General features: G+C 36.2%; 3 protein-coding genes across 4 annotated transcripts; 1 reads left to right on the forward strand and 2 right to left on the reverse strand.

The window, feature by feature from the left end:
• Window positions 1–589: 589 nt before the first annotated feature.
• LOC145218253 (vesicle transport protein SEC20-like) lies at window positions 590–5125 on the forward strand. 2 transcript variants are annotated; one of them, XM_080085660.1, is made up of 6 exons: window positions 590–927; window positions 1070–1220; window positions 1341–1525; window positions 2103–2188; window positions 3431–3586; window positions 4517–5125. In XM_080085660.1, exons 2-6 carry the CDS (start codon window positions 1110–1112, stop codon window positions 4708–4710), a joined length of 732 nt encoding a protein of 243 aa, XP_079941786.1. In that variant the 5' UTR covers window positions 590–927; window positions 1070–1109; the 3' UTR covers window positions 4711–5125. The 2 variants fall into 2 exon arrangements, with proteins under 2 accessions (XP_079941786.1, XP_079941787.1); XM_080085661.1 differs by lacking the exon at window positions 590–927 and having other exon boundaries at window positions 1065–1220.
• Window positions 5126–5665: 540 nt separating this feature from the next.
• LOC145218254 (max dimerization protein 1-like) lies at window positions 5666–11448 on the reverse strand. Its single transcript, XM_080085662.1, has 6 exons — window positions 10778–11448; window positions 10618–10708; window positions 9229–9258; window positions 7612–7726; window positions 7350–7521; window positions 5666–7109 (listed from the first exon to the last, which is right to left on the reverse strand). Exons 1-6 carry the CDS (start codon window positions 10884–10886, stop codon window positions 6946–6948), a joined length of 681 nt encoding a protein of 226 aa, XP_079941788.1. The 5' UTR covers window positions 10887–11448; the 3' UTR covers window positions 5666–6945.
• Window positions 11449–15472: 4024 nt separating this feature from the next.
• LOC145218452 (uncharacterized) lies at window positions 15473–21708 on the reverse strand. Its single transcript, XM_080085845.1, has 2 exons — window positions 17923–21708; window positions 15473–17740 (listed from the first exon to the last, which is right to left on the reverse strand). Exon 2 carries the CDS (start codon window positions 16200–16202, stop codon window positions 15702–15704), a length of 501 nt encoding a protein of 166 aa, XP_079941971.1. The 5' UTR covers window positions 16203–17740; window positions 17923–21708; the 3' UTR covers window positions 15473–15701.
• Window positions 21709–26363: the final 4655 nt, after the last annotated feature.

Below are 26363 nucleotides of genomic sequence, written 5' to 3' on the forward strand. Positions count from 1 at the left end.
TAGATGGTTCGTTATTATTTCGTTTGCCGTTTTTACCAAATGTGTCGAAAAAAAAAAACGAAAAACGTATATACTGTCATAGGTGGCCCCGGCCATGTCCGACCCTTGAGAGTCTTATAGAAATTTGACCTTTCACATGCATTTCTAGTTTGCTTTGGCAAGCGACACTCCTACCCTTTTTCGGCATTAGATCACCCTTTACAACAAACGAACATTTTAAAAATCGATATAGCAGCCTACGCACTGCGCAGGTATAGTTCTTTTTATAAAATACTTTTACTGATAAAAATTTTGTGCAAACTTTTGTGAAATTAACTTTGTAACTTAACTTCTCGGTATGTTAGGACTTAAATGAAACAAAAATAGGAAATGACCTCTCACGATTAAGTATTCAACTCGTGCCTGGTGAATTGCAAACAAGTTGTTGAAACAGTTTGTAATTTTATTTTTGGAGAAATGCATTTGTGAATTTTTAAGTTTTGGCAATCTTTGTCAGAGTGAAATTTTCTCACTCGTGGAAACAGAATTTTTGACGTCATAATTTAAAACTCGTCACACAAGTCGTCGTGTAGCTTTTAAGGTGCTTTCCCCAGTTTCGCAGTCGTGAAAAGTGTCCAGTCTGTCCACTACTCCACTGTCCATGTTTCGTCAAATCGTCATGTACATGTGCCGATTTTATCAAGATTGAAGTAAAATCTATCAAGATATCAAGATTGAAGTAAAAAATGAAAAGTGTGAATTTTTAGAAATCGTGAAAAGTGTCCAGTCTGTCCACTACTCCACTGTCCATGTTTCGTCAAATCGTCATGTACATGTGCCGATTTTATCAAGATTGAAGTAAAATCGGATCGTACAGTTGATTGTTTAATTGTTTGATCCTACGTTGCGTTTTATTTTTTGGACAAAAGAAAGTGTTGATTTGTTTTGGTAAGATATGATAGTTAATTTTTAAGAAACGATGTTTTTTGCGAATGTGGTTGATTAAATGATACTTATGCCAAAATACGCCTATTTTACAAACTGTGCATGCAAGGTACTGATGTGTGCTCATGCTTTTTCTTTGGTTTAGTCAGTGTAAAGGTTTAAACAAATAAAACGTTGAAAACACAATGAGTTGGGCTCAACGAATCAGCCATCCTAAAACAATAAAGGAAACCACTCCCGAACAATGCAAAGAAGACATTGTTAAATTAAACTGCAAAGTTAAAGCTATCATTCAAGTAAGTACATTGATTTTTGTAGGCCAAGAGACTGCATGCAAACATTTGTTTTGTGTGTTGGTAGTAAGGCAATATATTTCCTATGTAAATTGCAGTGTTTTATGAAAAGGTTGTTTAAAGGATATATATGATTGCAAAGGACCATTGGATGCACTTACTGACCTTAATGCCACTGCACAAAGTAGTCTTGCTGATTTGAGAGGGAAAATTTCACTTCTGGATGATTTGTCCAATGAAGTTGATCATGAGCGTGTAAGAGTTGATCTAAAGCAGCTAGCTCAAAATCAGTTCAAACTTTTTCAGAAGTAAGTACTTGAAGCTGCCAGTTTTTATTTTTTATTTTAGGACTGTTTTTGGTATGACCAAAGCTTGGTCAATCATCCCCTTGAAATGAATAGATCCTCTTTAACTCATTCACCCATTGGTAACCTTTCATTTAAACTAACTTGTGTTTATTGCATAAAATAACCTTAAAATCAACTTTTAACTTAACTCCTTAGGTTGTCCTAGGACAATCAAAAATGCTTAAATGTCCTCCTTTTATATTTTCCTGATTTTACCAAATATATGTGCCTTTGAATCAGCCAAAATACAGTTTCAGCTTAACCTTTACAAATAGATTTTAACATAACAGTGTTGTGATGATACAAACATATATTTAGCTTCAGTTGTGATAATTGTTGATTGAAATTGACAATTTAACAGTAAGTTCAACTTCATCCCAACTGGACAATATTAAATTTGTTGAATATATTATGATTTTATTTCTTTTGATGTTTCTTTTCAACAATGTGTCTTGCATTTTGGTGATGAAAATATGGTAGGCCTAAAATAAACCTTTGGACTGTATTACAATCAAATTTGCTTATTATACTTTTGCAGCACACAAGCAACCCTAAGAAAGGCAAATTTGGCATGCAAACTTGCAATTGATAACAAAGAAAAAGATGTTTTACTTGGTTCAAGAGGTATCACTTTGTTGTATAAAATAAATTTAATTTATTGGGTTACAAATAAACACATGCAGTGGTGGAATTCAGCCGGTTCGCACTGGTTCTATAGAACTGTCTCACGAAATTTTATGAGATCAGCGAACCGGTTAGCATTGCTGGTTACTGTTAATGAACTTCTTGTAACAGAACTGACTGAAAAATATGATTATTGTGAGAGATCCGGCTGACAAAAAGTTTAAATCCCATGCCCACCACTGAACACATGTTGTATGACTTGATTATGTTTTTAGTTTTTTTTTCAAATTTCACACATTATCCATGGTTACCCACAATGTAAAAATATGCCAAAAGAAACAAAACTTCAAAGTGTAACGTTTGTAATGTACCTAGTCAATATTCTGAAATTATCACTTAGAATAACATTTTTCCATGGAACAAACTGCACAGCACCACATAAAACGCAAGAAATCAGTAAAAATAAATATGTATTTGCTTCATTCTTTTGATGTTTCTAGCGATAAACACTGGTGGCATCAAATACCAGGGTAAAGATGGCAATTGTAGAAAATGTTGCAAAATATTTGACCCGTAACGTGTAAACAAACTTACAAAGATAACTTCCACTGATTGCAGCTGTTGTTGTTGCAGTATTGTACAACACAAATGAGCAAAGTATAAAATAAACTTTTGGGTTCTAACATTTGAGCGTGATAATGCACACTGAAAGCAAATATTTAAAGATTTCATGAAAAATATGTTTTTAAACTCTTTTTTATCATTTACATGATAAAAAATCAATTTAGCTTGTAATATTACGTTGAAATGTTAGATCCCAAAATTTTCATTCAATAAGCCAAATCAAATTCGGGTTTAAGCTCTCCAGTTTGTAAAAATCAAACAATTTATATGTTATTTTCCTATACCCTCTGTATCATTTTGGACACAAAATGGCTCCATAGGCATAACACTAGGTTGGACAACTTGCGTTTTATGTAGACTTTGCAAATGAGTAAATACGCCTCAAATAAATTGTGACTCTTCCTGGAGATCTACTCAACCTTTTAAGGCAAAGTCATGTTCTACTTTTAACTTTTATGTCACTTTCACTACATTGGGTCCTTAAAATAAAATAACTTTTGGGCTGGATAAGGTACTGACTTGATGTTTATCGAATTTGTTTTAGTCAATAAAAAGTAATCCCATGTGAAACTAGCATTTAAATACATGAATCTGAAATGAAATGATACAATTTTACAGAGGCAAGAAAGGAACAACTACGACATCGCCAAAAAGTATCTGACAATAAAGCACAAATGATGCATTCTGCATCTGATGTAACTGAAAGTTTGATGAGCATTAGTCGCAAGATGGAAGATACTGTTCAGCAGAGCTCAACCACTTTACACAGTTTGGGTAATCTAATTTGTATATCTCTGAAAACTAGAACTCACCATCAACAAAATTTGGTGAATCTAATATTGGGTGCAAAGGGCACCGGCGCCTATATATTTCTGTGAAAATGCCAGTTAGGGTGAGGTTTTGCAATAAAAGTATCAATGAAACAAACTTTAATTATGGGTTCCCTTCCCTGAAGGGGATATGGTCCCTGGATGTGCCATCTGCTTCATTGACTTGATACCCCCAGTATTTAGCCTGCTAAGCCCCAAAGTGTAAAACATTTTTGTATGTTGCTGCGCACCATAAATGAAAGGTTTCTGTGGTGTAATAGTGTAATAAAGGCAACAGAACATATGTTACTTCTGTTTGTGGATTGCTTGATGGACGTTTTTGAAATGTTGGAATAACAGCCTATGACGTCAGAAGCATTAACGACCATTTAAAACACCACTAGTGGTCAAAATTTTAAACATGTTTATTGAATATTTCAACTTATAGCTCAAAACTTTATGATGGTTATATCAGAATTTGCATTATTCACTTTGCATGTGCGGTGGGACCCCATAGTTTTTGCTTGCAAAACACGTTATAGTATTGTATGTGCAATGGCAATAGGTGTTAAGCCACCCTTCTAGTTTGATAACTGTGCTCTTTACACTACCTATCACATTTACCAAAGTTTGCCTGATGAAAATTATAAGTAGGCTCGACCTAAAATACTGAAGTAAAGCTTACATACTATCTTTCCCTAAATCCCCCTATACCTTAAAGGGGACATTTTTCTGTGGATAGGTATATTACCTGTCATTGGACTCATTGTCCATTGTCAGAACTGTATTTTTATGCTTATGTATTCATAAACAAATAGTTTATTCAGTCTGACAGAAAATGTTATGTTGAATTGTTGTTTAACCTTGCCACTAAAACCATTATTTACCTTTTCAGTTACTTCATCTAATACTATCACGGAAACAAATGAGGAACTTAAAAGTCAATCTGGACTAATTCAGACAGGACATCGATTGTTAACAAAGTACAACAGAAGGGAATTTACAGACAAAATTTTATTGTTGTTTGCTCTAGCATTATTCTTTTCCACAGTTGTGTACATATTAAAAAGGAGATTGTTTCCTTCGTGATAATTTCACCACAGTGTCTTATGTTTAAAAAAATGTTGTGCTGTTTTCTGGTTTAAGGATTTTACTGTAAATTTTATTGCCAAAATTTTGAACGACTTTTTTAAATTAGTGTATTTTGCTCTAAAGTAGTAAATGACTGGGTACAAAGCTGATACTTTCTGTTTTACTTTAACACAAGTTATATATCTGTTGTTTGATAGCTTATGGCTATATAGTAAAACGGATCATTTTTAGATCGGTTTCGATTGTTGGAAAAAGTAGGCAAATACTCTATTTTGTTTATTTGTTGTTGTAATAGGTTTGTATGTTGGTTACTGATTTACTTTGTAAGTGATTTGAAGTGGCGCTTGGTGATTGTTTTTGTGCAATTTTTCTGCTGTGCTTGACTTAACCAATTAAAACAAACTAGACATGAGTCACGTACCTCAAGAACTACACATTGTGGTGTAGTGTCTTTATTGTGGCACAAATTGAAAAACAAACAAACTTAGTTATTACAGGTAAATAATCATGCCTGAAACAGAATTTGTCAGAAACAAGTGAAAAAAAAATTGGGAACACTTTGGGAAATATGCAAAGTTGAAAAGTTTTTATGCTTAAGATCTCATCCCTGTGACCAATTAGATACAAAAAACAATGGTTTATTGCATTTGAATGGTTCATTTGGGTCTAACTCTAAGCTGTCTGTGGGGCTAAAGGAAGTTCTAATCTGCATTATGTGACATTGTCTTTTTAACTTTGTCTAATAATTTATTGCAAAGGTTCCAGGACACATTCTAACATGAAGTCCTATGTTGATAAATTAGTGTCAATATATCAGCCTCAACTATTGTATTACAGATATTGGTCTGAAAACATATTTGTCAAGAGTTTTGGCTACTGGTCTCACTTAATTTTCCTGGTAAATAAATATTGGCTTTTTTACAAATCTGCACAGTTGAAAAAAGCAAAATGGTTTAATACTGAAATAAACTTTATTCTCTCCACACAGCAATATAACAATTGAGATACAGAAGAATATGGTAAGACGATATGTACAAGTATCTACACATTGCTTCCTACTGGGTTTGCCAGCACAAATTGTTTTGTGAGTAAACTAATTGCAAGCGCCAGCTGTTACAATGGGGTATGTTAGAGCAAAATAGAAGCTTTATATCATACAAATACAATAAAATATGTTATCTGTACAAATATGCAATTGCCGACCAATCGATGGCAAACACTACTCCAAATTAGCTTCAACATAAATTAAAACAAAACATTGAATTTTCATTGGAAAGATAGTTAACTTACCATTAGATAAATTAATTCGTAAATAAATTTTTTATATCTCTTTAATAAATTATTACATAAACATAAATCACAATTTGCCAAAGCGAATCACATTTTGATACCTGAGTACAAATATATATCTCTTTAGTTATGTAACATCACTTTGTTAAAGTCAACATCTTCCACAAATATTTCAGTAGTAGGAATGAGTCAAAGTCGGAGTTACGTAGGAAAGAAGATGCAGTAAAGGCAAGAGGTCAATCGCAAACTTAATCTTTTACATTTCATATTGGTTGGGAGTATACAGAACAAAAAATACACAACAAATATACAAGAGATGCAACTACCAAGAGCAAAGCGGCGAAAACTCAAGGCAGCATAACACAGACTGCTGCCCAGCAACCATCTCATTAACAATGGCTAGACATTGTAACAGGATCCTTGTAGTTGACATAACACCTCGTACATATTTATCAAATAGTGTGGCGCTTGTTTTGGTTTGGTGCATAGAAAATTTGGGGTGGTAAGAAATTTAACAGACAACAAGCTTTAGGCATTCCACATGGATTTGCATAATCTGTGTGACATCAAAATTTTTTCGAAACAGCTTGCTCCTGTGACCTCAAAGTTTGAAAGACAATTTGAATTGTTAAAGTAATAAAAATAAATTTGGTATTCCATTTCTATGTTGGAATCACAGTGGTTGGCCATAGCTATATTGACAATTTTGTGCCAATTTTGAGTTTCACAGCACCTTCAACCTGAATTTGATGCCAGATCAAAAAATCCAGATTGGTTGAAAAAGCTGAAGTAATTCAAGTCAGAGGTAGTCAAAACGCCCAGTGGAAATTTACTGGGAGTCAAACATTGTCAGTTTGGAAACAAGATGCTGCCATTATATGGTTGCTCACCTTGCAGTACCTACACTAAATGCACAATCAGTTTTTGGAGTGTGAAGGTAAGTTAGTCAACTTTTTTGGCTCGTTTGATTTGAGCAAGAGCACGAGCTGGGAGAGATAGAGGTTTTGACACATTGATTGTGATGAGGTTTGTTGAGCGAAGTGGAACAGGCGCCTGAAGTCTTTCTGCATCATCACTGCAGTCAGTAACATCAATAATTTCTTCATCTGAAAGTAATAAACCAAAATTATGGAAGTGCAAATAAACAAAATGTTATCTTAGCACCCAACTTGCTCTTTTAGTAGAAGAGGAAATATACATTTTTACGAATTGATTTCCTCAAGATGTAAACAAAACCTTCCATTATAAGTAGTAAAAAGATTTTTTGTCAAAAGAAAACATTCAGTTTGATGTTTGTGTGAATCGAAATTTATGTTGTTTCACACAAATTTTCCAGTTTAAACTACCTTTGTCAGAGTCATTTGATGATTCTGAGTGACTGGAAGACCATGCTGAACCAGTGGAATTCCTTCGTCGACGGGAAACCTCCAAGCGCTGCAAAGTTCTTTTCAACTGTTCATTGTACTTGGAAAGCTGGGATTTTTCATGTTCACTCTGTTGGTTTTTCTCTTCCAAAGTCTTCAAAACCAACATTTGTTTAGTCAAAAAGTTAAACCAGTTTGAGTACGGCATTTATTATTAAAATAGTTTGAAAAGTTTGCCACATACCTTAATAAGTTGACTAGCTTGATTAAGAAGACCCAGGGTTGTGTGCCTCGTAGCATCACCGCTGAGTGGAACGATTGATTTTAAATTTTCTAAGCATCCACGTAGGTGCGCACGTCTAAACCAAAAAAGAATGTTTAAAAATATTTGTTTAAATCTAAAAACTTAGATACTATAATAAGTTAAAGGCAGATACAAAATTTAAACAAAACTGAAGTGGTACGACGTAAACTGTGTTCAAAAACGGCGTATCGGCAAGAGAAATTTACAGCACGCTCGACGCACATGCGCATTCGCATTAGTGGGAGAATTCTAAGAGCGCCAAAAACTACGCGTAGTTGCTCCTATGAGAAGGAAAGAAAGAAGCAATGATATGAGCGATCAGCTGTTCGCTGTAAACAACAGGAGAAAATGAGCTTTGCTGAACTGTGATTGGTTGAAACTTGCCCAGCTCGAGTCGCTGAACCACGCCCGCAGTTTTTTAGTGTCCTTCAAGGAAATGTCCGAACTGGTAGCCATGTGCGTTAAAAAACAGCAGTTGTTGACACTCTAAATGCAGCACTGATTTGGTACTCGCAACTGCATTAAAATGGGCAACACCAACAAATTTGAAACAAGAGAATTTGATGTTGTTTTAAGAGGGAAAGAAACTGATGGTATTTGCTAATTTTCTTTGCCTCGTGTGTTAAAGAAAACAAAAGAAAAAACACTCGAAACAGGCGACAACGACACTTAAAAGCGTTCCAGTCACCTACTCGGCAATGTCCATCACTATTTACGTTCAACTGTAGCTGCGCGCCAACATTAACGAGCGTTCAATAGCTGCACGCTACAATGGCCATCTAGGCCAAACGCAAAAGGGCTAGCGCGCTGTATAGCATTTCGAAAACAGCCGTTAAATCGGGCGCCGGCTGCAGCTTGAAGAACGCTTCGCGACGCAACGAAGTATTTGCAGCGCATGAACTCGAGGGGCTTTTATAACCTTGCAAGAAGGTAAACAACTTCGTTTCGCACCAATTTCAATGGTTGTTTTTTTCAACATCCCACACTTTAAGTTTAAAGTGAGATTTGCATGCAATTTAAGAGATTTATAAAACAGCACATGAAATTAACTGTTGTTTTTTAATAAAAACAACAACAAACCACACTGACCATGTCAATTCGCCACATGTCTTAACTTCAAGCAACGTATAAGAAAAATGAAACGTTTAATAGAAAAAATAGTTTGCCTTAAAAACTGTGGCATTGTGCAACTTTACCTTGAACAAAATTTCAGTAACCGTTGTCAAATAGGCATCGTACTAAAAGGGAATACGGGCACAAAGAATTTAAAGGGCCGTGTTATTAGCCACGTGACGACCTACAGGGTACGTCCGGCTAACGACAAAAATCAATTGCTAGTCAGGACTGGGATAATCATCACGAACGACGCCGATATCGCAGTTAAAAGAGAGCAGGCGCTTTTCTCTTTATTATGACGTCGAACGCGTCACCTATTCACGTGGAAACCATGTGACAACGGGCAATGCGATTTGTATGGTGGCTTGAAAAGCGCTGGCCACGAGACTGATTGGTGAACGCCATATACCATAACGACACACAAAGTCAAATACAACTCACCTATTCTTTTCCAGTTCGTTGTGTGAAGTTCTGAACAATAAAAAGAAAGAACAGTTAGCTACATGTTCAGAAAAATAGGCACATATATCTGTGTTAGAGCTATGTTTACCAATAAGCATACTACAATGTGCACTTTTTTCACACACCACTTAATTCATTTCTCATGTACAATACAGTTGTTGGATTTTACTGTCGTTTTTATACACCAGTGGCTTATAACCTGAGCCTTATATATTTATTATGGGGTAACATTGCAATAACATTGAGACATTTAACGTAGCGGCCTTCCTTCCGCTTTACGTCAACGAGGATTACGCCACAGGTTACACAAGAACTGAAACCAGTATTTGTCGCCCACGCCTTTTTATTCACGTTTCGGTTCACGTAAATTTACATGTTGCACCATCAGGCCCAAGTCACAAAGTCAAACAAAGCAATGTGCGTGCGACACAGTTAACAGTCGGGTGCCGTGACAAGCAGTTCAATTTACCAAGTCAACAGGCTTGGTATTGCTTCTGTTGCACCACGCTTGGGCAAATGTAAACAAGAGAATGTTCTAAAAATACGGGCAATGAAACTACAAATGAGAATTGCCCCGTTTTCAAGAAATATCGACAAACTAACTGGTATTATAATTTAACTTAATTATGACAGAAAACAGCTACACACTTCCAACAGTGGGCAACCCAACGTCACAACTTACGTCAAGAAACAGGACGTGACAACACACATGTAGCCAATAAAGGACTTGTGTGGTATGACTGCGTTACAAAATTACGATGGCCGACAGGAGTGGGAAAACGCTTGAACACGTCTCATCAACTTACCAAACATCAAGTTTAACCATCAAGTTAAACCCGAAACACTTAATTACATGATTTCCCTATAATTGGTGGAAATGGAGAACCCTTTTAACTGTTAGCTGGAGCAGTTTTAAAATGAGAGCAATGGTTGCCAGTTCAACAAAGCAAAAACCCAACGCCATACAGCGCCCAAGCATTGTAAAAATACCGTTTCGCATTTTCACTTGCTTTGATGTTACGGCCAGGGGTACAATAAAGACAACTGCGAGAACGTCGGTAATTGTTATTATGGCGCAGCTGGCTGCACAAGTTGTTCGTTTATAAGGTGCTATATCGCCTCTAGGCCTGAATTGTAAATAGGTCAATGCTTTGTACGTCTTGGTATGTCGCAGCGTGCAACGTTACACGTCAATGCCATCACCGCCCATGTGTCTAAAGCAAGCTTCACCCACAGCTTGAGAGCAAGTCAAGTCTAGACTTGTCCAAAACAAACGTCCTTTTTTGGTGACTTTACTATCTGTGCCATTTTTTAACCTGGTACCTAACTGTAATGGAATTATAATTTGCACTTCCTATTGTAACATACCTATTTTGTGATCGCCGAATAGCCTTCATTTTGGTTCTTAAAGGTTCATTTCCATATCGATAAGCTGGGGCAGCATAACCATGTTCTGACTCTGAAACGACAAAGTTTGTGTAAACATAATTAGAACACATTTAGTTAAATGTTTACAAAAGTTTTCTACCTCTATCTCGTTTGTCTTGATTGTCTAAAAATTCAGCAGCTTGCAATAGAAGTTCAATGTCATTACTTGGTGAAGCTGCTCCTTGTGATCTGTTCATCATTTTTTTCATGAAGTTCACAGGCCAAGGACACACAACAGGTTTTATTTTACATACAAGTATACAGTTTCTGATCAAATAAAATACGCTTAGTTGCTATGTTAAAACATTGGTCTAAACCAGTGGTTCCCAACCTTTCGTGGACCATGGCCCCCTTAAAGTAACTTTTTGGTCTCGTGGCTCCCTTCAAGTTGCCATGTAGGTCCTGTGCCCCCCTTAAAATGTAGATAGCAATCTCGCGTTGGAATGCAGTATTAATTTTGGCCTTAAACCGGTCTAATAGAGTAAATGAGCGTAATAAACCTCACTATAAACAAATAGTATGTGAAATAATCCATTAACTTCGGAAATAAAGTTAAAGTGACTTTTACTGGGTGTTTCTTGGGAATCTACGCCTGTGGCCCCCCTGGGGGGCCATGGGCCCTGGTTGGGAACCACTGGTCTAAACTATGGCAGCTATTAGATGTAAATGAAAACACGCTGCTAAATTATAAACTCAATTAAATAATCTCAAAAAACCCTAAAATCAAGTGAAGGCAACAGTAAATGGTCAGATTCTCTGACCTTAAAACTTTATCAATATATATGAATAAACACATTCACAATCATGTGGTCTTCCCAATGATTCAAATACAAAATATATTATTGTTTTAAACAAATAATTTTCCTTCTATTGCTTTTATCTTTTTGAAAACAAGGTTTATACTTCCAAACTAATACCAATCATTTGTTATTAAAGTAACAAAATTAAATTAAACTTTAACACTAAAACTACCATTGATTTGTGTAAAAACACTTCATACAATTGTATTGCTGTAAGTTTTATAAAGTATTTTTTTCTCACCGTGCAAACAAATCCAGCACAAATACCTAATAATAAAATCATGTACAGAAAAGACAAACCACATAAGCCCACAAAACCTTTAAACTCATTATTTACAATCTAGAAAGTTAAGATGCTTTAATGCTTCAGTTAGTCAATTACCAACAACAACCTAAACCTAACTGATATCATCACCATGTTTTAAAATAATTTGTTTGATACATGATGTTACAACATGTGAAAACAGGTGATAATTCCATGCAAAGATATTGTTTTTAAAACTCAAATACATCTGTACAATTTTAAATTATCTTTTGCCAATAAATCTATTTTCTCAAGCTGGTGGTAGACATGTCACTGGTATAGCTAAACTAAACATTCAGGACAAACCTATGGTTCATCTTTTAGCTAGCAAACAGTAACACATATCCTTCGTTCGCAATGATCCACAAACCTCACACGACCAAGTTCCACCAAAGCAACAGTTCCTCATGCGATTGCCCGTTTTGCTTTGCTAAACAAAGAACATATCAATGCAAACCGATCCAGCCAATCACAAGACAGCATCTTTTTCTCCCCAAGCCCATGTGTTATTCACATGGCTTCACGCACTATTGTTGGTGTTATGATTTTACAACATACAACGACAACATAGTTGAAAACTACTGTTTTATAAAAAAAATAGTTAAAATATTTATGTATAATTAAAAAAACGTTCAGTTACTTAAAAAAACGTTCAATTACACTCAAAACGTTTTTTTAACAAAGTGATTCATAGACAACCTACTTCGCAATTCTGTCGCTAGTGCATTTCTTGTTTTTTGGGGCCCACATTGTGCTAAACTATTTTCTAAAATTGCATACCGTTTGCGGAAAGTGAAAAAACACCCTTTTCATTACAATTGCCAACTGGCATTTTCCGTTAACTAGGAATGCACGGACTTCACCAAAGACTACAAAACAAGCAATACTTTCAACCGAATTCGCCCAAATGCAGGTTAACCGATTAAGTTGTTTTTAGCATGCTACGTTTTTAAACTTCATTTAGTCAAGTCAGGCAGTTATTTTTTAATAAACATAACTTAAGTCTAATGAAAATCTGATAAATTAGACCATACGGCCTACTATTCCAAATACAATAAATGCGGTTTCGAATCGCTTTTTGCTACTTACCGTAGCTGCCACTGCACTAAAATAGACTGGTAGGTGGGTAACACGTAAATTTGCTGATTTTTCAAATTTTTGCCCCGTTTGCACACAAAAACTACACTTTACATACGTCCTTCGACTACAACTTTCTTCAAGAGAATCCTTTGTATGGACAATTATAATTAACGTCTTTTTTCCCTTTTTGGTATCTTAGTACAACTAACACCTTTGAGATTTTTTCAGGTGAAACTATCGCAAGCTTATCTTTTCTGTCAAAGTAATGTTGATGCCTATTATCGAGATTTTTTAACGATTTAAGGATCGTAGATTGCAATTAGATTGGTTTTGTATCGAAGTTAAAATCATATGCGATTTTGGCGAAAAAGATTAACCAGCTTTTTCGCAAAAACACGGTCAAGGCACGTGACCTAGAAAACATTGTGTGCAATCATTTTGTACCATAAAATGAGTGAAGGAGCCTGGAAAATGCGTTTAATTTATGGCTATTGCAGACGTTCGAAATTTACAAGTAAATCTGTGCTCGGAATTTCATAGCACTCCCAATGGCAGTGATGGGGAAACATTTTTTAAAGACTTTACTTGACTCACACTATGAGACTTGACTCGATTCGGACTCGTTATACCACCACCAACAAAAAGTTTTTTTTTAACAGATAACTTCAATCGAACAACAGAAGCATATTACTGTACAATGCGCAGTTATGTTTGCTTAATTTTAGGTACAACGAGGTCACTGCTGCATGCAATAACTTTCTTCCGGTTACATTATGCGTTATAGTTGCCGCTTGTTTTAAGTTAATGCAGTACTTACCAAGCTTTAAAGTGCTTACTTTACTGTGCAAATGCTCTATCTAGCGCATGCAGTAAAAATAGAAGTTTTGTGTTTTCCAACTGCAAATGGTTGAGTCGCTGTCCTTCGCTGTTTAATGAGTGTCAATTGACCAGACATGGGGCAATTCGTCATTCGTATTCGAATGCATTCGAATACAGGTTTTGCCACCTTTGTGCTGTATTCGAATGATTTTGGTATTCGTTTGATAGTGCATGAATACAATTCGAATAGTTGATGTTCACTTTTGAACCAACAATTCATGAATACAAAAGCTGGATTAAATTTATTCGAATACAATTCGAATTGTTGTAGTTTTTTGCCGTAATAAGAATTTCCAAGTTCGAATTCCCGATACTTTTTACGAATAGGCTACAATTCGAATTGTTGTCAGCCCTTGGCAACGTAAGATATGTAAAATCGAATACTTGACTACATTTTTACGAATACAATTCGAATTGTTGATTACCTCCAGACTAGGAGTAGTCGAGAATATTTTGCTACATATTTTTGCCAAATAGATTCGAATACAATTCAAATTGGCAGTGAATGTGACCTGATTTGACAAGTTTTTGTTTATGTTACGAAACAATAAAACATAGAAGTTTAATTGTGACGGTTCACAAATGGAATTGTGTTACAAAGCTTGCAACATTGGGTTGTTCTCAGCACATGACAGGTGCAACGTGTTTATGAAGCAAACAACTTCCGTAAATTTTGGGAAATTTATATAACGGAGACTTAAATCAGTCAAGCTAAAGTGGCAAAAAAAGCTCGTTGGTTTACATTTTTACCAATAAATTTGCAATTCATAAACCCATGTTACTTTTTGATCGATTACCTTTTAAGTTTCGGGGCGTATTTATTTATTTGATATTCCGCAACTGCAAACATCCGAATCGGTGCATTCGAATTGTCTGCTTTTTACAACAACTGAATAATTCGTGAATATAAATAACTAGAACTATTATTTCGAATTGCTAGATCTCAAAAAGTACGAAGTATTCATGAATACGAATACACGCTTGGGGTGTATTCGAATTACACGTTGTTGTTTTTTGGTCAACTATTCATGAATACTACTAGTACTTGACACGTTTGATTCGAATAGCTGCCACCTTAACATTACGAAACAATTCGTGAATAAGAATACTTGACTCGCATTATTCGAATTGCCGAACTTTAAAAAGTGCGTATAGAATTCATGAATACGAATACATGCCTTGTTTTATTCGAATTGCTTGTCGTTGTAGTTTGGTCAACAATGCATGAATACAAATACTTGACTCGTTTTATTCGAATTGCTGTCCCTCAAAAATTACCAACGTATTCATGAATTCGAATACAGTCATGCGGGTATTCGAATACAGAACGCGTGTATTCGACCCCATGCCTGCAATTGACGCGTTTTTAGTTCTCTTTTCAAAAAAGGGACGTAGTTTTTAGGTTATGTTCGCTGCGATGAAGTTAGTTTTATGGCAAACACACGTCGCGATGAACTATTCGAAAAGAAAACTATCCAAACAATTGAAACCTTCATTTCAAGAACTTTTTATGACTTGCCTCGAGTCTGGAATGACTTAACTTGACACTCGAGCCCCAACTGACTTGACTAGAGACTCGACTGAAAGGACTCGTTAACCAACGCTGCGTGAGGAAGGAATTTCATTTTTTACGATGCAAGTTTTGCTGACGAAACAAAGCATAACGTCAACGGTATTTTGTGATATTTTGCGTCTTAAAGCTAGTCCCTCCAGTTCATAAAACAGCGCTCAGTCAAAGTGAATCCGCCCTTTTTATGTGAAATATCTCAAAAACAGACTGCGATGTTATAAAGAAACACACAGCTATGCTTCAGAAGCACACAAAAATATTCAAAAACAGATTGTATCGTGTTACAGAGCAGTTTTTGAGATCACTATGTAAAACATCAATGATGAACATTTGAAAAAACCCAGGAACCATAGTATTTCTGGTCGTTGTGTTTTAGTTCAAAGTTCTGTAATTATGCCAATTTTTCCATAACATTTGCCTTAATCTCCATTTTCTTTCTTTCACCTTCAGATCTATCATCCATATTGTTTTGAAACCTGTTTACCAAATGTCCTTGAACAAAAACCCTGTCACCAACTCTCAGACTTTGACATAAAGGAATAAGGTCCCTCCTGAAGCACACCACATCATGATATGTTTTTGCTGATACTCTTGCTCCTTTTGATTGAAAATTGTTCGTGGTGCGAAGGTTTATTGAATATCCAAAAACCTCCCCCATCCGCTGCAAGGCATAAGGTTCACTACAAACTGCACCCAACACTATCACTTGGTTGAAACAAATTTGATCATCCATGTTGCTTGGGTTTGGTTCATCATTCAAAAACTCCATGTTGCGTGAAGGAGATCCACTTATACTTCTTGTCACCAATGAAGGACCAGGCCGATTTATCATGGTAGGGGACTTTAAGGCAGATGCAAGACGAAACATCTTTTGACACATAAACCGTGACATTTTTAGTTTTTTGTCAAACTTAAGACTGAAAAAACAAACATACAAAAAAACTAGAAAGGTGGCTTTCTAATATACTTACATTTTATATATTCTATATCATATTTACCCATTTCCAAACACATTATTTGATCAACACATATAATTGATTTTGCAAACAAAAACGAATGGGTCCCCACATGCGTGCTTGTGCGGATTTTCGGTAAACAGATGTTGCAGTTCTTTTTGAATTCTTAAGGTCAAATAATTAGAAAGCATCAACCCATCTTTAAACTAGAAAGGTGGCTTTCTAATATGCTTACATTTTGTATATTCTATATCCTATTCACCAATATACAAACACATTATTTGATCAACACATATAATTGTTTTTGCAAACAAAAACAAATGGGTCCCCACATGTGTGCTTGTGCAGATTTACGGTAAACAAATGTTGCAGTTCTTTTTAGATTCTTAAGGTCAAATAATTAGAAAGCATCAACCCAACATTAAACTAGAAAGGTGACTTTCTAATATAATTCCATTTTATATTTTATATCCTATTTGACAATTTACTATACACATCATTTGATCTGCACATATGATTGTTTTTGCAAGCAAATACGAATGGGTTCCCACACGTGTGTTTGTGCAAATTTACGGTAAACAGATGTTTCGGTTATTTTAAGATTCTTAAAGAAACTTTCAGAAAGCATTTACCCAACTTTAAAAGTTTGTTCGATTTTTTTGCATCATTATTGTCTTATAATTACAAAAAAACAGTAAAAAAGAATGGGAAAAATACTTTCAATTTAATCTCATGTTTTGACCTTGATATTGTCGTCCAAGGTCAGTTTTTAACACAATTTTCCAAAACTAAAAATGTGTGTGATAATTTAATAAAATCACATAGCATTGCTGCGCAAAAACAGCTGATTTCTAACCACTGCCTGTCTCATAAAACGTCTGTCCGGACGTCAAGCTGAGCATTCTTTACTTCCTTGAGAGTTGAGACTTCTATCTGACTGACAGTGTACACAGATTATGGGCTGTAAAAGTAACAATTTGGCCGATTAAGGCAAAATTTTTAATACTAAACGAATAACTTACTGCAAACAATTGTTTAACACTTCAGCAAATTAGGGCTCGTATTTTTGGCCTAAAACTTACTATTTGGCGTTTAAGGGGTGAAAATGGGTGAATACAATAAAAAGTTACAAAATTCTTTAGAATACCTTACATTGCACCAAACAACAAAGCATGAAACTCTCACCAGAAACAAACAAGCCAATATATTTGTATAAAGCAAACGTTTCGACATCAACTTGTGTCATTCTCAAATGAATAAATCCAAAATCAAGCAGCGCGTAAAACCAGTAAAAAAGGCAAAAAACACAACCGTGAAAGGCAGGTTAAATTATCCCGTTCTTACGAAGGGATGCATGCCGAGTTTGGAAATATCAAGAGCTTGCTACGCAAAAACGACTATTCTTTGCGGTTTATAGACAGCTGCATTTCCTCTTTCTTGAGCAGAAAATACCAGCCGCAGCGGGTTCGAGCATCTGAGGAAACCGTAAAGTATGTATGCATGAGATTACCTTTTCTTGGGCCTGTTTCCCATTATGCACGACGTGAGTTACAGAGGCACGTTAAGCGTATTTCCGAAGGCAAAGTACGCCTTCGCCTTGTGCATGTTACAGAAAAATTAAAATCAAATTTTCATGTGAAGGATAGACAACCTCACCTGTTGCAGTCAGGCGTTGTCTACCACCTAAAATGCTCGTGCGGTGCAACATATGTCGGTCAAACCCGGCGTAACCTTTGCACCAGGATAAACGAACACCAAGTGGACGTCAAATCGACCGTGTGCGCCCACCTGCAGAGCAATCCAACGCACAAGGTGGATTTCCACAACCCCGAGGTACTGGCTTCGTCAAAAGATCTTACTCGCCTGCTGATTTTGGAATCGCTCAACATTCAGGAACACAGCCCCGAGCTAAATGTAGACCAAAATTCGACCCCCTTATACCTTTTTAACATGTGACTTATTATCGCTGTTATCTTTACGTTTTAACCTGCCTTTCGCGCTTGTGTTTTTTGCCTTTTTTACTGCTTTTACTGGTTTTACGCGCTGCTTGATTTTAGATTTATTCATTTGAGAATGACACAAGTTGATGTCAAAACGTTATGCTTTATACAAATATATTGGCTTGTTTGTTTCTGGTTAGAATCTTTAAAACCGTGAATTGTGTACCTATGAAACTCTCAGATTATGTACTTTAGTCAGTACAGCCGTTTAAAAAAAATTACGTTTTGGGGGCCTGTGGGTGAACTGCTGGGTCATTCAGGGTCAACTTCAGGAGAATCAATTCGGATTAATAACTAACATCTGATCAAATTTGAAGCACTCTTTCTTGACCAAACAAGCATTACAAACCAGAGTTAGACAGAAAAAAATATGTGTCCCCTTCCCTGAAGACCCATAATAAGTACAGCCCATATCATGTGATGATACCTGGGTCCAACTAATTTGCATCACACAAAGATGCTTACGCAATACTATGTTAAGTTAATATATATGTATTAAAGAGTCAGTGTGATAGTTTAGTTTTTCAATAATTACAAAAATTCCTATTGAATCTTCCCCTTAAATACTCCACTCAGTTAGAAACTTTCCATTGCACTGATCTACAATTCTTTAAATATCAAACAAAAACAACCTACCAATAAAGTTTTGCCCACTAAAGCAGTGTTTTTTAACCTTTTTTGAGCCACGGAACACAATATATATTAAAACAACTTATTGGAACACAAAACGAAATTTTATGACTAGAAAGGTGGCTTTCTAATATACTTCCATTTTATACATTCTATATCCTATTTACCAATTTACTATATGTACACATCATTTTGATCTACACATATGATTGCTTTGACAAACAAAAACGAATAGGTCCCCACATGTGTGTTTGTGCGGATTTATGGTAAACAAAGGTTGAGGTTACTTTTAGATTATTAAGGACAAATTATTAGAAAGCAATAATCCAACTTTAAAAAAAGATTGTCTGTATTCTTTTCGCATCATTATTGTCATAATTACAAAAAAACAGTAAAAAAGAACAGAAAAAAATACTTTAAATTTAATCTCTTGCTTTGACAGTTATGGTTTGGCCCGTCATAAACAATGTAGCATTAAACGTTTCAAACCAGTTTCGTCAGATTTAACGTTGTTAATGCGAACACAATTTAATACATTGCATTTAGTGCAGTCAGGCATTTTGACTTCAGTGTCCTTGACAAATAATCACTGTTGTATTGTCAGCGCAATAAACTCTTCATTTTAACCCATGTTACAACACAATAGACCAGTGGACCAGTGGGACCTTTTTTCCTTGGCTTTTTTTACCAATTTTCGCACCCCCTTGGGTTTTTGTATTTATATAGAATAGATCTAACCAACCTTAATGATCCAGCATCCCCGCACCCCCTAGGAACAGTTATCACACCCCTTGGGGGTACGTGCACCCCTGGTTAAGAACCCCTGCAATAGACTATTAGATAAGCCAATACAATACAGGCCCTTAGCTTTGAGATAACAACTCTCTGGAATCACGCAACCGTAAACAGAACCTATTTAATCTCACAACTTTTCGGCAAGTTTTACCAATTTTCTGAGGGGGGTGTCAAAACACCAAACACCCCCGTCTAGATCCGCCCATGCCTTAGTTGTTTCTGCAAGCAGAAACTCATGGCTTCCCACACATGCAAAATTGTAAATAATGTATTTCAAGAGATAACCATGGGAAAGTTTAGTGTTGTAAGGTAAAACACAGTGATCGGGACTCGGCTTAAACAATCATGCAAGCTATACAACTTCGTTTCAATTCGGACAATGTCTAAACTTTGTCCGATTTGGTATTATTTTTTAAAACGAAGAAAAGGGAGATAGTGGAACTATAGGACAAGACACAACAATTAACATCTATAAATGGCATATTTTACAAGGGACACTATACACGGACTTGAAAGGCAATTTAATCATAAACATTACTGCCAAGGTACTGGTGTATATTTGTTCAGACGTTTCGACAATCTCTGTTGTCATCATCAGTGCAGGTGTCAATCAAGCTGTAGAACATGGTATATACAGCACTAACGGAAAAAAGGTAAATTCAGAGAAGGGGGCCCATGAAAATATGAAACCACCATGACTCAATCAAAACAACTGCAAGATTTGAGCCCAATCTGCCAATGTTGAAACTTTTGACCACTAGAGGTGTTTTGAGCAACAAACGGGTTGCTAACAACCGCCTAACTGCCATGTACAAAAACGTCCACCAAGCAACCCACAAACACAAGTAACATAGGACCGGTCTTTCGTCATACTTTACGTCTGCCACCTTGCATATTTGTGAAACTAAGCGCCTATGGTTGGGGCTACAGGGTTGAACACAACAATCGATACCTATAAATGGCATACTCTACAAGCTATCCAAATTTCAGCCAATTCTGACACTGTTTTAAAACTCACCCAGTTTAAGGAGTTACCGGGTTAAATAATTGGGTTATCAAGACAAACAAAGTGGGATGTACATCTACATCACTATATCTACTATCTGTGTAAGTTTTATCCAAATCCATCGAACACTTGATGGAAAAACGAGTCGGACAAACTTTGGGGAAAAAAACATTTTAGGGGGCTAGCGGGGTAAATACTGGGGTTATCAAGACAGACAAAGTGGGATGTACATCTTCATAACTATATCTACCATCTGTGTAAGTTTCATCCAAATTCATCAAACATTTGATGGCAAAACGAGGCCGACAAACTTTGGGTAAAAAAATATTTTAGGGGGCTAGCGGGGTAATTACTGGGGTTATCAACACAAACAAAGTGGGATGTACATCTTCATAACTATATCTACCATCTGTGTAAGTTTCATCCAAATTCATCAAACATTTGATGGCAAAACGAGGCCGACAAACTTTGGGTAAAAAAATATTTTAGGGGGCTAGCGGGGTAATTACTGGGGTTATCAACACAAACAAAGTGGGATGCACATCTACATAACTATTATCTACTATCTGTGTAAGTTTCATCCAAATCCATCAAACAGGGAAGGTAACCCATAATTATTGACCTTACTTCAGCAAATGTCCTTGTTATTGACTTTAGTGCTCACTTTGTTTTATTTTTAACAATCATCCAGTCAAATCCCTTCCACAAGTAAAGTAAACCTAGACCTGAGCAGTTGCAAAATGAACGAACTCTTTTCTATGGTGAGATAGAGTTTCTGGAACAGATTGTTTCTGGCAAAAAATGTGGCATGTGATATGTCATTGCTTATATAAATGCAAAGATTTGTTCAAGAACATTTGTTTTGTTTGGTATGCCTTTTTTCCCGCTGGTCCTTATTTTGGGGGCCATGTTGATCGGTACCCTGACCATTAACCCCATATCAAATACTAACAGGATTGTTTTTGCAAGCAAAAACAAAAGGGTCCCCACACATGTGCACAACAGTGACAGTCAGTGGCGTATCCAGGGGGGGTCCGGACCCCCAAACCCCCCCCCCTTTTCAAAAAGTTGTGCGTAAATTAAATAGGCCCAAATCGTTTGGTTTACCGCTACATGATAACAGGGAGTCGTTATCTCAAAGCCGCGAGGTTTTATCCTCTTGTATTCGCTTGTTATCTAACGCCAATTGTGACGTAACAAGGGTTGAATAAGGAGTTTTATGCGCTAACAATCGGAAAGTAACGTTCCGACTGGGACGCTGGTTGTTAACTGCACTTAATGTAACGTATCAACCTGTTTTTTTTTTAGGAACACTATGCACGGACTTGAAAAGTAGTTTAATCATAAACATTACTGCCAAGGTAGTGGTGTATATAGAACACGATGTATTCTATATACACCACTACCTTGGCAGTAATGTTTATGATTAATCAACCTGTTTTGCATTTTAAAAATGTAAAATGAGTAAAAATTGGATAAAAACGTTTAATGTTGTATTGTTTCGACCCGCCAAACACGTAATAGTTTGTCACGAACATTAGATCGATGTTCATTGAATTTATGCCTTCTACAGTTACCAACTTTAGTGCATTCTTGACATTGTGCAACTTAACAGTAGCATTATCGCTTTAGAAAGGCGTTCAGTCCTTGAGAATCTGTTCCCCGTGTTTTAAGCAACGATTTCGATTACCTGGCTTATCGCTTATCTTGCAGCTGCAGTTTTGCTGAGTAAGCTAGATGGCAGCGGCGAAATCAGGAAGCTACAAAGCTGTCGCGAAAATTATTTGTTATTTCTGTCAATTGGACGGATAGAGAAACCACCACAGTCGAGAGTTGGATTAGGTTTCGGTCTTGTGCCCTCGGGTTAAAGTGCTCGTTTTTAACAAGAAAACGAAAAAGACAACGGGACAATTGAGTGGTAGTTTGACATGTGAATTACGTATTTAGTCTCGTGCGGTCTAGCGTATTTGTGTGGGAAATTTTCCACAAATCTAATGACGTCATTAGGGAAATTCCCAAAATAAAATGTTGGAGCCCCCCCTTTAAAAATTTCTGGATACGCCCCTGGTGACAGTAATCATGTGGTGCGAATACCTTTAGATTCCAGAAGACTAGGGTTCTTCTACTTCCCGGATTTTTTAATTCCCTGGATTCCGGAAGTTTTTTTAATTTCCTGAGAATCCCTGGATCCTGACTTTTTTGTGGGTAATTACGTCATTGCATTCGCTAAAAGTAGTTTATTTTTCGCTGGACGCATCTAATTAGCCATGATTTTGTTGATTAAAACCACATCTGCAATCTTGTTTAATGTAAACAAGTTTTGGAAATTACGAAAAAAAAATACTAGAAATTGTTTTCTCTAGTACCGCTGGGTAGCGCATTTTGGGAAAAATAATTTACCATCTCGTATAAAAACGCTTACTTACCTTATCAATGAAATTACAAAACGCCGTATTTCGGTAACAGCTAGCAGAAATTTGAACATTACCGATATTTTTTTTACAAAATTAACATGTTTTTGCTTGATTGTCTGTTTCCCAGGATTTGGGAATGTAATTTTTGGAAATCCTGGGAATTTCTTGTCGAGGTATTCCCGGGATTTCCAAAAATTACATTCCCAAAGGAACCCTACAAGCCAAATTAAAAAACTAATTTGTTAATTTCGTCCTAAAATCCTGACAGCAGCAACTAGCAAAGCACTGACAAATTAGCACAGCTGTAACAATGACTCTCAAGTCTCAACTGTTTTCATAATTTGTTTATGTTTACCTGAATTAACCTCTTACCGTGTCATACTCAAATGGGCAATAAATAAATAAATGACATTTTTTACCGTTCAAACACAGTCTAACAACGACATTTTGTTCTGTGATTTACAAGATATGTATGTTGCTGTTGAAACGTCCTACCGTGCAGTGGTGAAAAAAAAATCACTTCTAGACAATGTCAGGTATAGGGTTCCTCTATTTCCCGGATTTTTTAATTCCCGGGAATCGGGAAATAATTTTTTCATTTCCCGGGATTCCCGGGAATTCCCGACTGAAAAATGTGCCGATTTTTTGTGGGTAATTAAATCATTGCAATCGCAAAATTAGTTTATTTTCGCTGGAGGCATCTAATTAGCCATGATTTTGTCGATTAAACTATATTTGCAATCTTGTTTGAAGGTAAACAAGATTCAGAAATTACGAAAAATAAATTTGCTTTTTCTAGTACCGCTGGGTGGCGCATTTTCGCGAAAATAATTTGCCATCTCGTATAAAAACGCTTACTTACTTTATCATTAAAATTACAAAACGCCGTATTTTCGTAACAGCTGGCAGAAATTTAAACATTTCTGTTATTTTTTTACAAAATTAACACGTTTTTGCTTGTTTGTCTGTTTCCCGGGAATTGAAAACAAATTTCCCGGGATTCGGGAACGTAATTTTGCCGGGAAATCCCGGGAATTTTCCGTCGAGACATTCCCGGGAAGGAACCCTAGTCAGGTAGGGTTCCTATTTCCCGGATTTTTTAATTCCCGGGAATCGGGAAATAATTTTTTCATTTCCCGGGAATCCCGACCGAAAAATGTGCCGATTTTTTCGTGGATAATTAAGTCATTGCAGTGCTAAAATTAGTTTATTTTCGCTGGAGGCATCTAATGAGCCATGATTTTGTCGATTAAACTATATTTGCATTCTTGTTTGAACGTGAACAAGATTCAGAAATTACAAAAAAAAATTTGCTTTTTCTAGTACCGCTAGGCGCTAGGTAGCGCATTTTCGTGAGATTAATTTACCATCTCGCTTAGTTAAAAACGCTTAGTTACTTTATCATTAAAATTACAAAACATCGTATTTTGGTAACAGCTAGCAGAAATTTAAACATTTCTGTTATTTTTTTACAAATTAACACGTTTTTGCTTGTTTGTCTGTTTCCCGGGAATTGAAAACAAATTTCCCGGGATTCGGGAACGTAATTTTGCCGGGAAATCCCGGGAATTTCCCGTCGAGACATTACCGGGAATGTCAGGGTAACAAGCGCCAAAAACATCAAAACCTTGAAACATCAATTATACACGGTTCTATGGATTTGTATTTGTAACAAAACAGGCAGAATGACAGCGAATCGTATGCGTATTATACGGCGTTGGCCCGTCCACAGGGGACAAAAATAAAACAAACAAACAAAAGCACGCTTCGTAAGTCCAACCTGCTTCAAACTTGGCAAAACCGTTACAAAGTCACATTTAACTTTGATACAGTAGAAACATGGCTCAAGCCGATCCTGGATTGATATAAGCCATGTTTAAAAAGATTTTAAAAATGGTTTATTCCAAGCCACTTTTTGACTTTGATTCAGCCTTTTTTTGGCTCCATAGCGAAGCGATTAGCGAGCCATTATTTTTTGCAGTGTAATAAGATCCCCGCTTGGCCAAAACAAAGAAACTTTTAACGCTACCAAACTTCAAAACAAAAATTTCGTATTTTATTGGTTCTAAAACCGCTTAGCTCTGCATAATTTTGCCTGACAAAACAAACTTTTAGGTTCCCGGGTTTGTAAATTGCGCATCCTGTTTTTCATCACATTTGGAATTTTAGATATTACAGTAGGCGCACGTGATAAAAAAACAAAATGAAGTAACCGTAAGAGGTACAATAAATTGCGTTTAATTTTGGGGCTACAGTGATAAATTTAATGCTTCATGACTATTGCCGATAAAAGCGTCTGCAATCGGGCTGTGTTAAAACACAAGTTCTAAAATTCTAACATCGCCCGATATAAAACGGGGATTTTTGCGTACCGAAAGCTCTACTAATCGAGGACGTGGTTTTTGTGTGAGGAAGATGGTTTCTTAGCGCCCTCTGCCGGTATTCAGTAATATCATTGTTTAATGCAGGGTTGTCAAACTAAAAAAACAACAACTTTGAGGGCCAAAAACAAACTTAAAAGTTAGTCGAGGCCCGTACTATCGAAACATTTGTTACAGTGTGACATGACAGCAAAAAATGATTTGATTAAAAAGTAAAATATGTTCATTAATGCCAGTAACTACATAAAACAAATATTGTAATAAATAGGAAACTTACAGATACAGAATTACAGATATACAGTATAGCAGAGTGAAAAAAGTTAAGAACCAACTGTGCTTTATTGCTTTTTGTGAAAACAATGGCATACAATGGCGCAACAATCGCAAATGCTGATTCTAAAGATGGGCTGTTTCTATCATCCTATTAAAACGTTGCATTACTTGCATTCCACTAATAGAAAATGATTGTGTGAAGTGTGAACCCACTGGTCTCACAGGGGTTAGTCCGATTTCCGCCTGAGTGAAACACATAACCTCTGAAAGTTACTTCACAAGCCGCACAAAACTCTTGGAGGGCCTCCTGCCCCATGGTTTATTGTGTTAAGAAAACATTTTGCAACTTTAGTCCATTACTTTGTTTGGTATGTTTATCCAACTGTGATCTGTAACTTATCAACATTCTCATGAAATCTGAAAAATAAAGTGTGGTGTCATGCGCTTTTTTGTCTACAGATGTCCGTGTTTTGGTCAATGTACACAGTACACACCTCTACAACTACAACTTGCTCTGTAACCAATGCACTGAGATAAATAAAATGCTAAAGGAGTAGCTTGCTTTGTGTAAACGCTGTATTGCATATATGTTTATAAC

Source organism: Phallusia mammillata, chromosome 3 (assembly GCF_965637545.1).
Source record: "Phallusia mammillata chromosome 3, kaPhaMamm4.hap1.1, whole genome shotgun sequence".
Classification (NCBI taxonomy): Eukaryota; Metazoa; Chordata; class Ascidiacea; order Phlebobranchia; family Ascidiidae; genus Phallusia; species Phallusia mammillata.

Coding starts and splice junctions, on each gene's coding strand:
- LOC145218452 (XM_080085845.1), bottom strand. CDS start 16,202: ATGTCACGGTTTATGTGTCAAAAGATGTTTCGTCTTGCATCTGCCTTA.
- LOC145218254 (XM_080085662.1), bottom strand. CDS start 10,886: ATGAAAAAAATGATGAACAGATCACAAGGAGCAGCTTCACCAAGTAAT. Junction 10,709..10,777: donor TCAAGACAAACGAGATAGAG/GTAGAAAACTTT, acceptor TTGTCGTTTCAG/AGTCAGAACATGGTTATGCT. Junction 9,259..10,617: donor ATTCGGCGATCACAAAATAG/GTATGTTACAAT, acceptor TTTATTGTTCAG/AACTTCACACAACGAACTGG.
- LOC145218253 (XM_080085660.1), top strand. CDS start 1,110: ATGAGTTGGGCTCAACGAATCAGCCATCCTAAAACAATAAAGGAAACC. Junction 1,221..1,340: donor AAGTTAAAGCTATCATTCAA/GTAAGTACATTG, acceptor GGTTGTTTAAAG/GATATATATGATTGCAAAGG. Junction 2,189..3,430: donor TGTTTTACTTGGTTCAAGAG/GTATCACTTTGT, acceptor ACAATTTTACAG/AGGCAAGAAAGGAACAACTA.